General features: G+C 47.8%; 1 protein-coding gene across 1 annotated transcript in view; it reads right to left on the bottom strand.

The window, feature by feature from the left end:
- Positions 1–670: 670 nt before the first annotated feature.
- SVOP (SV2 related protein) overlaps positions 671–14,021 on the bottom strand; it is a 108,618-nt gene continuing 95,267 nt past the window's right edge. The window contains exons 13-16 of the mRNA XM_010360524.2: positions 11,940–12,051; positions 10,324–10,405; positions 8,083–8,172; positions 671–5,023 (exon numbers count right to left, since the gene is read on the bottom strand). Coding sequence (XP_010358826.1) covers positions 4,817–5,023; positions 8,083–8,172; positions 10,324–10,405; positions 11,940–12,051 — 491 coding nt within the window. The 3' untranslated portion in view covers positions 671–4,816. The remainder of the gene's footprint in view (positions 5,024–8,082; positions 8,173–10,323; positions 10,406–11,939; positions 12,052–14,021) is intronic.

Below are 14,021 nucleotides of genomic sequence, written 5' to 3'. Positions count from 1 at the left end.
AACTCCTGGCCTTAAGTGATCCTCCTGCATCAGCCTCCCAAAGTGCTGGGATTATGGGCATGAGCCACTGCACCCAGCCAGGACCATGTCTTATGATATTTTGCATCCTCAGTGTTGAATATCATGTCCAGTACATGCTGGATATTCCGTGCATACTGACGACTTGCCATGTTATGATCTGTAAGAGAGTTCTGATGAACAGACTTGCACATGTCACTGCAGATTCCAGGCATACCAGCAATTGTCTGTGCCACCCTGCCAAACGGCAGGCCAATGCCGCCGTGTCTGTACCTCTCCACCACTCCTTCCTGACCCAACTTAATTGGACCAGGACTCAATCCAACATTAAACTGGGCCAATCAGCTTCATTTCCTGAAGATCTGGGAGCGGGGCACTGAGCAGCTGAGTCAGGTATGTTTGCAGAGCTGAGTTATGAGGCCCTGTGCACGATGGTGCATACACAGCAGCCATGAGGAAACAGAAGGAAGCCAGACTGGTTTCTGGCAGAAAAGGGCAGAAACAAGAGCTACAGATTCAGAGGGGCAGCTGTCTTGGGCCTTGGTGGTTCCCCAGATCCCTGTTCCACTGAATGACACCAGGCTGTGCTTTATTCCTATGCAATCTCTCTAAACTGTCAGAGGCTACAAACCATCAGCTCATCAACCAAAGCTGCACTGCAGATGCATTTTATTGAACTCACACATCATTTGAACATTTTTGATCAAATATACTAATATTTGGCGATTTCACAGAAAATCCTAGACTCCTCTCTTGAACACTGGAAGATCTGGTCCCACTGGACCCATGGTGGAACAGCATCAGCTGGAAGGGAGTTGTGGCCACCCACTGCAGACAGCGCTGGCGTTTCTCTTGTCCTTATACCTTTTCCATTTCACTGATTTACATTCCCTGAATTTCCCCTGTAGGAAATTAACTACTGATCCCAGTCTTATAATAAAGCTCTGTTCCTTAATTTTAATTACCCTGAGTAGAATTTCTGTTCCTGGCCACGAAACAGCACTGACGAGAGCTCTGTGGCCTACACATCCATGTCAGGCTCCTTGCAACCATCACCCATTCAACAGCCATTGCTATCCTTCTTCTGTGCTAACAGAATCCCAATTTTGTGTTTAAGAGACTGTGGATATCCCTTGGTGCTGGTAGACCCTTCCTTCCAGCCCTACAGCAGGACTCGTGCTGGGATGGACATGAGAAGCAATGGTAAATCTGCCGGGGGACTTCCTTTTCTAACCAAAAGCAACAGACTCTTCTGAAAGAAAACGTTTTATGACTGCTCCTTTCCCATTCTACCTTCTTTGAAAATAAATATGATGTCCAGCACAGGGGCAGCCATTTTGTGACCATGAGGTTTCAAGCACAGGGTCAAATGGCCAAAATGCAGAGGATGGTGACAAGGAAAGGCAAAAAGAAGCTGGGTTCTTGATAACATTGTTACATGTTGAACCTTCTCGGATCTCTGCCTGGTTTTGGTTCTAATGGTTTAAGCAACTATTGACTGGGATTACTGTTATTAGGTTGGTGCAAAAGTAATTGCATTTGGGAGGCCGAGGTGGACGGATCACTTGAGGTCAGGAGTTTGAGACCAGCCTGATCAACATGGTGAAACCTGTCTGTACTAAAAATACAAAAATTAGCCAAGCGTCAAGGCGGGCACCTGTAATCCTAGCTACTCGGGAGGCTGAGACGGGAGAATCACTTGAACCTGGGAGGTGGAGTTGCAGTGAGCTGAGACTCAGTCTCAAAAAAAAAAAAGTAATTACAGTTTTTGCCATTGAAAGTAATGGCAGGGGAGACTCTTGATCTCATCATTCAAGGCTTTCTGTTGCTTAATATTATATTAAAAACAATGAATATTCATACTCATTTCAAAGTCAATTCCTAAGATACTGTTTCATCCCACTGTGAACACCACCAAGGTCTGTTATATGTTTTTTAGAATACTTGAAGTAAGAGAAAGACAGAAATACATAGCTCTGGCTACATTAAATATATTTTGCCACTTTCTGAGATCTTTCCTAACTCTGAGAGAAACATGGCATTTCCATTAATGAAAACAGGAGCTTTTTGAATAGGATTGTTCAAAATTAGATACAAATGTCTTCAGCTAAAGGTCTCACATATTCAGAGATTGGGGTGCCTTTTGTGATAGCTCTTGTATCATTTGATAATATTGATTTTTTGAAAAGGGCAGGCTATTCAGAAGGCAAAGAGGTTTTTTTTGTTGTTTTTTGTTTTGTTTTGTTTTTGAGATGGAGTCTCGCTCTGTCACCCAGGCTGGAGTACAGTGGCGCAATCTCAGCTCACTGCAAGCTCCGCCTCCCAGGTTCACGCCATTCTCCTGCCTCAGCCTCCCAAGTAGCTGGGACTACAGGTGCCCACCACCATGTCCGGCTAATTTTTTTTTTTTTTTTTTTGTACTTTTAGTAGAGACGGGGTTTTTACCATGTTAGCCAGGAATGGTCTCGATCTCCTGACCTTGTGATCCACCCGCCTCGGCCTCCCAAAGTGCTGGGATTACAGGTGTGAGCCATCGTGCCCAGCGAGAGTTTTTAACTTTCACTTTCTCAAATAGAGAAAGCCCTCAATTGTAAACCCCTTTACCCTAGTCTCTGGGAAATATTCCTGCTCACCAAGTACTCTATCCCCACCTAGCCCCCAGCTCCACTGGGTTATTCTAGGGTGAGGGAATGGACATGATCATCCAGCAGCATCTGACCAGCCGGAAGGCAAAAGAGACAAGCACAAGTTCTGTGTTACCCAGGAAAGCTCAGCTGTCTGGAAATAATTAGAGCTACAGCCACACGTGGTTCAAGGAAATGTGGTTGTCAGAGAGAGACAGAGATCTGCCAAGCTGTCTCCTCTCCAACTGCCTGGGTCGAGGGGGCTGCGGCCCATATTTTAGAGACACAGTATTGTTTTCAGTTGATCTAGAACTTGAGCTGGAGGAAGTCCCCCATCATGACCTGCACACCATTAGAAGAAAGTGTTGTCTCCAACAGGCACAGCCACAATGTTGGTAGCCAACAGTGCATCTTTCCCCACTCATTGGAAAGGAGATTATCATACTAAAGCATTGAGATGAATTTCGATGAACAAAGGTAGGTAGACCGTTAGGCTGGACTGTCACTAGGACATGATGACAATGAATCAACTTAGGCTCTTGCAATGTCCATCACTGACATGTTTTAATAAGAGATGAACGCACAAATTGGCTTCCTTGCAATGTTTACTTCAAGCAGTAGGTCAGTCTGCTCTGGCCTTTGATGGGATCTGCCAGCTTCCTCCCTCCTTGTCTAGGTCCCCTGCCTTCACCATGGGGAAAAAAGGCTCCAGTAAACCAAATCCCGGAAGTGATGTCGCCTGCGGAGACCAACTCAAAACCAATTGGCCTCCCTCCTCTTCCTTTGAAAATATATACATTTCATACACCTGAGTCCTCCCACTTCTCTCCACTCCACAGCAGGCTCCATGAATGGAACCCCAGGGGCTGCCTTTGGGTAATGACCAAGATGGCCCTGGACAGAAGAGCAGCTTCACAGCAGGGAATCTTGGTCCCCTGATCCCCATGGGATGAGATGGTGGGTGAAGCATCCTTTTGGTTTCTCTGCCCATTCAGCTGTCTACCCATGCACAAAACCCAAAGCCCTGGATTTTGGATTTTGTACCTGCAACCTGAGTAAACTTTTTCCCCTCAAGAGTCATCATTCAGGCGGGGTGCAGTGGCTCACACCCGTAATCCCAGCACTGTGGGAGGCCGAGGCAGGTGGATCACTTGAGGTCAGAAGTTCAAGACCAGCCTGGCTAACATGGTGAAACCCTGTCTCTACTAAAAAGTACAGGTGGGCACCTGTAATCCCAGCTACTTGGGAGGCTGAGACAAGAGAATTGCTTGAACCCGGGAGGCAGAGTTGCAGTGAGCCGAGATTGCACCACTGCACTCCCGCCTGGGTGACAGAGCAAAAAAAAAAAAAGTCACCATTCAACCTGACCAAGGAGGGGCCAGGAAAGAAGCTGGAACCGCGGCCTTCGCTGCCTCAGGACAGGCCCCTGCTCTGGCTTGAGCTTGATTCACTTTGGCCTCAGTCCTCAGTTCCCAGGGGGTGACAGCATTCTGAGGTCACCCGGTGCAAGTCCAGCTGTCCCCAGGGACACATCTGGATCTCTTGGTGCCAACAATGGCAACTCCCAAGGGGGCTGGGTGGGGGCACGTAGCTCTAGTTTGAATGTACCATGTCCATCTGCCAGAGAATCCACTGGTCAGGTTCTAGGGAGGCAAACAGGGGTGCTCCTGTCAGGAAATAGCTGCTCAGACCACACCTAGATAACCTGTAATTTCAAAGAAGAAAGCCTGGGGCGGTGGGTGTGGGGGAAACCTACTGAACAGGTCTGGTGGGTGGACAGCAGGTGTCACATGGGCCTGAGCCTGGACGGTATCTACAGAGAAATCTTTTGGTTGTTCACTGAGGGTGTGACCAGGTGACTCTGGATGGTGTCTGATTGGTTGCTGGCATCACCAGACCCTCCTAATATGGGTAGTTTTCCCATGTAGATCCACAGGTTATGAACAAACCTTTCACCACATATACAGAGAACCCCCTAGAGCAAGTATCCCCCCATCCCTGGGTGGACCTCAATGAAGATGAGCAAACTGATTCAAGACACAAAACCCTGTTGGTCCAGGTCATACTCTTGGGTGAGTTCTTGATGTCGGCAGTGACAATCAGTGCCCCAGTTGGGGCCCGCCAGCCCCCCGAGCTCTGCAGCCTCAAAGACCAGCACAGTCCCCCATTGGTCACTATTCCTGAGAGCCAGAGTTCGACCTGGTAACACCTGCACCGTGCATTCCTCGGCCGACCATCTCCTGGCCCCATTCCCGGTGGCTGGACTCCTGCAGTCCTCGGCCTTTGGTCTCGATGGGCAAAAAGCAGGAGGCCAGGGCAGCCAGGAGGCAGCAGCCACTGTAAACTGCCAGAGTCAGGTACACAGAGGATTCCAGCATCACCTAGGGGAAGGAGACATGGTTCGGTGAAAGTATCCCTTCTGAAGCACAGACAGTGCCAACCATCAAATAGTATTAGTAACATCAGGCCTCTCATGATACTTAGTTGCTAAAAAGAATCTGGTGATTCCCTCCTCTCTCCCTTTGTCCCTCTCTCTCCTTGTGACACGCCTGTCCCTCCTTCGCCTTCCTCCATGAGTAAAAGCTTTCTGAGGCCTCACCAGAAGTCAAGCAGATGCTGGTGCCATGCTTGTACAGTCTGCAGAATCGTGAGTCAAATAAATCTCTTTTTTTCGTAAATTACCTGGTCTCAAGTATCCTTTTTTTTTTTTTTTTTTTTTTGAGATGGAGTTTCGTTCTTATTGTCCACGCTGGAGTGCAATGGTGCAATCTTGGCTCACCACAACCTCCATCTCCCAGGTTCAAGCGATTCTCCTCCCAAGTAACTGGGAGTACAGGCATGCGCCACCACGCCTGGCTAATTTTGTATTTTTAGTAGAGACGGGGTTTCTCCTTGTTGGGTAGGCTGGTCTTGAACTCCTGACCTCAAGTGATCCACCTGCCTTGGCCTCCCAAAGTGCTGGGATTACAGGTGTGAGCCACCGTGCCCAGCCAAGTATTCCTTTAAAGCAACACAAAACGGGCCAACACATGCTATGCCACAGCCCTATGAGCTAAGTACTTCATCCCCATTTTACAAAGGAGAAAACTGAGGCTCAAAGAGGATAAGTGGTTCCTACCCAAGTTCATACACATAATAAGGATGGGGCTGGGATTTGAACTTGGGTCTGCTAAGCTTGAGTCTGGGCTCCTTATAACTCTTCTCTCCTCTGGAATAGTGCAGTGCCTGTGCCAGCTTCCTAGCTTTTGGCATATGGCAAACCACATGGCAGAACTGCATTCCATTTTCTTTTCTTTTCTTTTCTTTCTTTTTTTTTTTTTTTTTTTTTTGAGATAGGAGTCTCGCTCTGTCTCCCAGGCTGGAGTGCAGTGGTGTAATCTCAGCTCACTGCAACCTCTGACTCCAGGGTTCAAGCAATTTTTCTGCCTCAGCCTCCCAAGTAGCTGGGACTACAGGAGTGTGCCACCACACCTGGCTAATTTTTTTATATTTTTAGTAGAGACGGAGTCTCACCATGGCCGGACTGGTCTTGAACTCCTGACCTCAAATGACCCACCCACCTCGGCCTCCCAAACTGCTGGGATTACAGCTGTGAGCCACCGCGCCCAGCCCATTTTTTCAGTTGCCAAATGGGTGTAGAGTGATGTCACTTCCTAAGAAGAAGAACCTGGGAGCACCTGGCACCGTGCAGGCATATGGTGAGCTCTCAACCAGAATCAGTTAGGAGTGCCACACAATGGCCAGGACGAAAGTGGAACAGAAACACTTGGCTAAACATGTCTTTAAATTCTATTTCTCTGAAATATTCAGGCTTGGCAAATCCACAGAAAGCAGATGGGTGGTTGCCAGGAGCCTGGGGGAAGTGGGGAATGAGGAGTGACTGTTTAGTGGATCCAGGGGTTTATTTTGGGGTGATGAGAATGTTTTGGAACTAGACAGAAGCAGTGGTTGCCCAACGCTGTGAATGTGCTGAATGCAACTGAATTGTTCCCTTTAAGGTGGTTAATTTTGTTATGTGACATTTATCTCAATAAAAAAGTGATGCAAACAGAAAAAAACCTGGATTTTCAAAAAGCAGAAAGACTTACTAAGATCTCTAGATACAAATGCTTCATGACACACGAAGAGTTGCAAAATTTTGCAGTGACGTCTAACTAATTCAAAAAGCAGGAACTGGCATATTTATTCGTTTTCCACTGAATTGTGTCGGTGTACTTGTTTTGTTTCCCTTTTTTTTTTCTTTTTGAGACAGGGTCTCACTCCATCACCCAGGCCGGAGTGTAGTGGCGCAATCTTGGCTCACTGCAACCTCTGCCTCCTGGGTTCAAGCGATTTTTGTGCCTCAGCGAGAATTACAGGCACCTGCCACCACACCTAGTTAACTTTTGTATTTTTAGTAGAGATGGGGGTTTCACCATGTTGGCCAGGCTGGTCTCAAACTACTGACCTGAAGTGATCCGCCCACCTCAGCCTCCAAAAGTGCTGGGATTATGGGCCTGAGACACAGCACCCAACCCTTCTTTCCTTTTGTTAAAAAAAAAAAAAAAAAAATTCGGCCAGGCACAGTGGCTCATGCCTGCAATCCCAGCACTTTGGGAGGCCAAGGCGAGCAGATCACGAGGTCAAGAGATGGAGACCATCCTGGCCAACGTGGTGAAACCTCGTCTCTACTAAAAATACAGAAATTAGCCCGGCGTGGTGGCAGGCGCCTGTAATTCCAGCTACTCGGAAGGCTGAGGCAGGAGAATCGCTTGAATCTGGGAGGCAGAGGTCGCAGTGAGCCAAGATCGCGCCACTGTACTCCATCCTGGGTGACACAGTGAGACTCTGTCTCAAAAAAAAAAATCAACTTTTATCATAGATTAAGGGGTCCACTGCAGGTTTGTTACACAGGTATATTGCATGATGCTGAGGTTTGGGGTACAAATGGCCTCATCCCCCAGATAGTGAGCACAGTACCCAGTAAGTGGATTTTTCAGCCCATGACTCCCACCCTTCCTCCCCAGTCTAGTGGTCCCCAGTGTCCATTACTCTTGTTTTTATGTCTATGTGTATTCAATGTCTAGCTCCCAAGAGAACATGTGGTGTTTGGTTTTCTATTCTTGCATTAATTCGCTCACAGTGGCCCACTTGTTTTCATCCAAATATTTTTTAAAGCAAATCATATGGCAGCCCAAGGATTTTCTTCACAGGGAAGACGTGGGTTTGACTCCTGGATTGTCTGCTTTCCAGCTGCATGACCTTGGGCGTGTCATTTTAGCCCCTGAGCCTCTGTTTTCTCATCTGCAGGCAATATTTCTTCTGTCCTCGGGTGTGTTGTTAGGATAAAATGAGCAAATGTGCCCTGAGGGCTCTGGGGACAATCGGTATGTAGTAACTGCTTCCCGTGCATGGGGTTTTGTCACCCTCCCACCCCTCTGTATTTGGGGGTGTTACCTACCTGGGCAATGAACGGAGTGATGAGCGCACCCACTCTTGCCATGCCACTGCAGGTGCCCAGGCCGAGGGCCCGCGTTGCCGTGGGGTAGACCTGAAACACAGCAGCTGGATATGGGCATGGGGACATTCAGGTTCCTCCCACCGCTCCAGCTCCAGGCTGTTAGGACCGACCCCAGGGGCAGGCCTGAAGTTAGGGCAAATCCCTCCAGTGTTGGTTACGCCCTTAAGGGAAAGGAATCCTCATCCCAAAGGGCACGGGAGGTTCAACTCAGAACTAGGGCAAGAGGCTGAGCTGTGGATGGGAACCCAGTAAAGAGGCTCCCCAAAGACTCCTCCACCAGGAACTGCCACAAGTTCAGAATTCAGGGGTTACTCTCCACCTTCTTTTCATGAGTTCACCTTGAAACCTGGGTCACAGGCTTATAAGGGATTTCATAAAGAGAGATGGAAATGTTTACAGTCTCTCAGCTTGTACCCAGTAGAGGCCACGTGCCTCTTTCTTCCCTAGGCAAAGTGAGAAGGGATTGTGCATCTTCCAGGCCGAGGTAATTAAGAAGGGTGTGTTTTCTCCTCTCCTTTCCCATGTCTGCTGGCTGGGAGGAAGACTCCATGGCCCTAAGCCAGGGCTTCTCAGCTTGGACACTATGGACATTTTGGGATGGCTCATTCTTTGTCATGGGAAGGGGTTTGCTATGCACTGTAGGATGTTCAGCAGCATCCCTGGCCTGTACCCACGAGATACCAGTAGCACTTCTGCCTCCCCCTGCCACCTTATGATGATCCAAAATATTCCCAGGCATTGCCAAATGTCCCCTGGGGCAAGATCCCTGGATAAGAAAGGCACACAATGCGAGGAGCCTGGGTCCCCAAATCACTGGAGGAGGAAAGCTGTCCCCCAACCTAGAACACCCACATTGGACTCTTTTATTTACCTATTTATTTGAGACAGGGTCTCACTCTGTCATTCAGGCTGGAGTGCAATGGCATAATCACGGCTCACTGTAGCCTCAGCCTCCCCGGGCTCAGGTGATCCTCCCACCTCAGCCCCACCCCGAGTAGCTGGGACCTCAGGCATGTGCCACCACTCCCAGATAATTTTTGTATGTTTTTTAGGGATGGGGTTTCACCATGTTACCCAGATTGGTCTTAAGCTCCTGAGCTCAAGCGATCCACCCGCCTCGGCCTCCCAAAGTGCTGGGTTTACAGGGGTGAACCACTGTGGCTGGCCTGGGCTTTTCTATAAGTGAGAAGCTGCTCTTGTGTCGAACACTCCACTTTGGGGGTTCTCTGTTACATTAGCTAGCATGTTTTCACAAGTGCAATGCTCAGTGTAGGAAGCTTGCAAAGAATAAAAACATGAAGAGGAAAATATAAAACTCATTCAGGTTCTCAACACTCAAGAGATTTGTACCATTTTTATGTATATTCCTCTAGCTTTTTCTGGATTGTATATAGCACATATGTCTTCATTCACTTAGTTATTCAGCACATACTTTTTGAGTTCATACCATATGCATTTATACATGATATTTCAATTCACTCAATTACATAAACAATATAGAAATATATTCTCCTCGTAAAAAAGTCAAAATGCCTAAATTCTCTCTTGATCCACTCCCTCTGCCAGGAAAATTCTCCCCATAGGACCCCACTATTAGTGGTATCTTTGGAATGTATCTTCCCAGATATGTTCAAAAATATACACATGGAAAATACAGTATTTTAAAAATACATGAATGGTATCATGTCATACATATTATGCTGCAATTTGCCTCTTCCATTCAGTAGTATGTCTTAAAATCCTATCCACATCAATACATAGACATCCACCTTATTCTTCTTTTTTTTTTTTTTTTTTTTGAGATAGGGTCTTGCTCTGTTGCCCAGGCTGGAGTGCAGTGGCATGATCATGGCTCACTGCAGCCTTCAACTCCTGGGCTTAAGTGATCCTCCTGTCTCAGTCTTCTGAGTAGCTGGAACTACAGGTGTGCACCACCACAGCCTGGTTAATTTTTATTTTATTTTTTCAGAGAGAGGGTCTTGCTATGTTGCTCAGGCTGATGTCAAACTTCCAGGCTCAAGTGATCCTCCCGCCTTGGCCTCCCAAAGTGTTGGGATTACAGGCGTGAGCCACTGCGCCTACTATCTCATTCTTTTTAATGGTTTCTGGAAGCAGAGCATCCCCCACAGCCACTCTCCCACCACCGCCCATTTCCCAGCAGCTCCCAGACACCCCTCCTACCTCAGGTGTGTACACATATGCCGCTTGAAAGCCTCCAGAAATAAACGCTCTTGCAATGAAGAGTAACAGAGTGAGCACATTTCTAGGAGGAGGATAAAGGCAGATGATGGCATTGTTTTCTGTCTGCTTGTTTCAGCATAGTCCTATCTTCCCAGGCAGTATCAGTGCCCTAGCATCCTAGCATTAGGCAAAAGTTACCCCTCCCTGATGCTCACTGATACAGACATGTGGGCACACATATTTCAGTATCATCTCAACAGTCCTTACTGTCGAATGACAGTAAGTTCATCATTCTTCAAAGTACCAGGCTGAGAGATGGGAACACCTGTGGTGCCCAGGATGGGCACAAGATTAGGGAGAAGTGATATAAATAGTGGAAAGCTCAGACAGGAACTTGGCTGGGGACGGAGCAGGAATTGAGCCGGGGCCAGCTGAGCTGGGGAAAGTAAACCACTATTCAGTATTCTTAGGATAATTCTGATCCCAACCCTCTGTCCCATTGTTCCCATAAATGTTCCAGAACACCAACATTTCAGGGTCAAAGCTACATCTCCCAACCTTCCTCAGACCAGGAGGTGGCCCACAGATTCCTCATTGGGTGTGGTCTGGGGCCTCTTAGAGATCAAGAGAGGCATAAGCCATTTCTATATTTTGAGGTTCTTGGCAAATGGAAAAATGGAGAAATGTTAAAGTGGGATTACAAAACAGGGCCTATTTGAAATATTTCCACTGAACAAGTTAACAGTTTTAACACATACATAAATAGCTACATTTATGATCTCACTGGGAGATGATATCAAAAGTCTAAATTTGGCATCATTAGAGCAAAACTGGAGCCAAAGTTCCCCCCTGACTACAACCCCCATCAGAGGCCCCTCCCTAGGCCTGGTCTTTTATCCAGTTGTGGGGCAGCCATGAACCTCAGTCCTAGTGAGCACCTGCACCTTTACCTGTTTCTGCACCCACTCCTGGGCCTGCACTGACACCGGCACCCCCACTTGTACCCACACTTGGGCCAATACCCACACCTGGGCCGGCACCCACACCTACACCCACACTTGGGCCTACACCCACACCTGGGTCTGCACCCACACCTGCACCCATACTTGGGCCAATACCCACACCTGAGCCTCACCCACACCTGTACCTACACTTGGGCTTATACCCACACCTGGGCTTGTACTCACACCTGCACCCACACCTGGGCCTGCACCTACACCTGCACCCACACTTGGGCCTATACCCACACCTGGGCCTATACCCACATCTGTGCCCACCCTTGGGCCTACACCCACACCTGGGCCTGCACCCCTACCTGCACCCACACTTGGGCCAATACCCACACCTGGGCCTGCACCATACCTGCACCCACACCTGTGCCCACACTTGGGCCTATACACACACCTGAGTCTCCACCTATACCTGGGCATACACCAACACCTGCACTCACACCTGTACCTGTACCCATACCCACACCTACACCCACACTTGGGCCTGCACCTCCACCTGGGCTTACACTAACATCTGGCCTGCACCTCTACCTGGGCCTGCACCCACACCTGCACCCGCACCTCCACCTGTGGCCATACTCACACCTAGGCCTGCAGATCGCCTACCTTCCAACACAGATAAACAGCAGGAGGCTACAGAAGGAGAAGATGACGAAGCACAGGGCCATGGTCTTCTTGCGCCCCAGGCGGTCAATAATCCACAGAGTCACAAGGACACCTGGAAGGGGAGTGGGGAGACACAGGCAGCTTCTAACATGATTCCCAATGCCCTCCACCCTGGTAGCACAGCCTGTACCATCCCCTCACCTGGAGGGTGGACTAGACCTAGTGACTCACTTCCAATGACTAGAAGACAGCAGAAGTGATAAGGTGTCACTTGTGAGGTCAGGTGATAAAAGACTATGACTTTTATCTTGGTATCTTCTCTCCCTGGCCCTTCTCATGTATTTGCTTTAATGGAGAAGGCCAACTGGCAAGGAACTGAGGTAGCCTCTGGCCAACAGCCAGCAAGGAACGGAGGCCCTCAGTGCAAAAACCTTCAAGGAATGGAATCTTGCCAGCAACCACGTGAATAAGCATGGGAATGGATCCTGCCCCAGCTGAGCTTTCAGATGAGACTACAGACCCTGGGCCAATGCCTTGATTGCAGCCAGTCACATGAAACATGCTGAAGTAGAACACCCAGAGAAGCCATAGCAACTGTGAGATCATAAGTATGCATTGTTTTAAGCCACTACATTTTCAGGATAATTTGTTACCTGGCAATAGAAAACTAACCCAGGCACCAGCAGGAGCCTCAGTGGTGGCATTCACTGAATCCAGGAAATAGAATGCCTGGGTTCTAATGCCTCATTTTGTCTTTAACTTGCCATGTGGTCTTGGACTAGTCCCTTACCTTCTCTGAGCCTCATTTTCTTCATCTATAAACGGGCCTAAAAAACAACACATTCTACCTCAGTAGAGGCAGTATAGCATAGTGCTTATTAGTAATAATAATAATTGAATTTGAGCTAAGCATTTTTACATCTTTTTTTTTTTGAGACAGAGCCTTGCTCTGTCACCCAGGCTTGGGTACAGTGGTGCGTGCGATATCAGCTTATTGCAATCTCTGTCTCCTGGGTTCAAGCGATTCTTGTGCCTCAGCCTTCTGAGTAGCTGGGACTACAGATGCACACCATTATGCCCAGCTAACTTTTGTAGTTTTAGTAGAGATGGGGTTTCACCATGTTGGCCAGGCTGCTCTCGAACTCCTGACCTCAGGTGATCTGCCCACCTTGGCCTCCCAAATCTCCAGGATTACAGGTGTGAGCCACCACACCCGGCCCCATTTTTATAACCATAATCTTGTTTAGTCATCAAAACGATCCTCTAAAATAAATGCTATTAATTTATCAAATAGCATTTTTCCACAGTTATTCAGCCAATGAGAGCCTACTGTGTGTCAGGAACTGTTCTTGGAGGTTGGGACACATCAGTGAACAAAATCAAATAAAACAATACACATAGTAAATAAAGAAAGAAGAATCTGAGTTTCAGAGAGGTAAAATCACAGAAATGGTGACTGCTTCCAGTTACAGAAATGTCATGTAATGTGACTTTCTTAAAGTCACAGAAATGGAGATTGCAAATGCTGAGTTTAACTTCTGAGCCTTGGTTCTTACCTACTAAGCTATGTGGGGAAAGGAAAGACAGACAGTGTAGTATGGGACTGAAGACTATGAATTCTAGGGTGGGAGCACAGCTCTCAGCCCTGCCTGCTGTGGAATACTCAGTATTGTAGTTGGGTTTTCCCAGAAGCAAACCTTGGGACAAGGATGCCAGTGCAAGGCATCAACTTGGGAGGTAATCCAAGAAAGGACCAGCAGGAGAGTGGGGAAGTAAATTTGGGAAGGGAATGCAACTAACAAAAGGTGGGTACCAAGCAAGTTATTACTGTGGGCAATTGGAGCTGAATTACACTGGGGGACTCAAATCCAGTGTAGAACATGTGCCTTGGAGTTTTCCTGCTGATGTATTGTTCAAAGTATTGTTCAAAGGCTGCTCCCAGGTGCTAACTCCTTGGCACTTCCAGCTGCCTTGCCTGCTTTAGATACAGAGACTTCTCGTTCCTTCTGAGATCATCTTCAGGCACATAATCCTGGCAGTTGCAAGTTGCGGGAACAGTTTCTGCTACACTGGGCAAACTAT

This window comes from Rhinopithecus roxellana, chromosome 10 (genome assembly GCF_007565055.1).
Source record: "Rhinopithecus roxellana isolate Shanxi Qingling chromosome 10, ASM756505v1, whole genome shotgun sequence".
In the NCBI taxonomy this organism is placed as follows: domain Eukaryota; kingdom Metazoa; phylum Chordata; class Mammalia; order Primates; family Cercopithecidae; genus Rhinopithecus; species Rhinopithecus roxellana.
The sequence above is the reverse complement of the archived record's forward strand: the minus strand, read 5'-3'. Positions and strand labels throughout refer to the sequence as shown.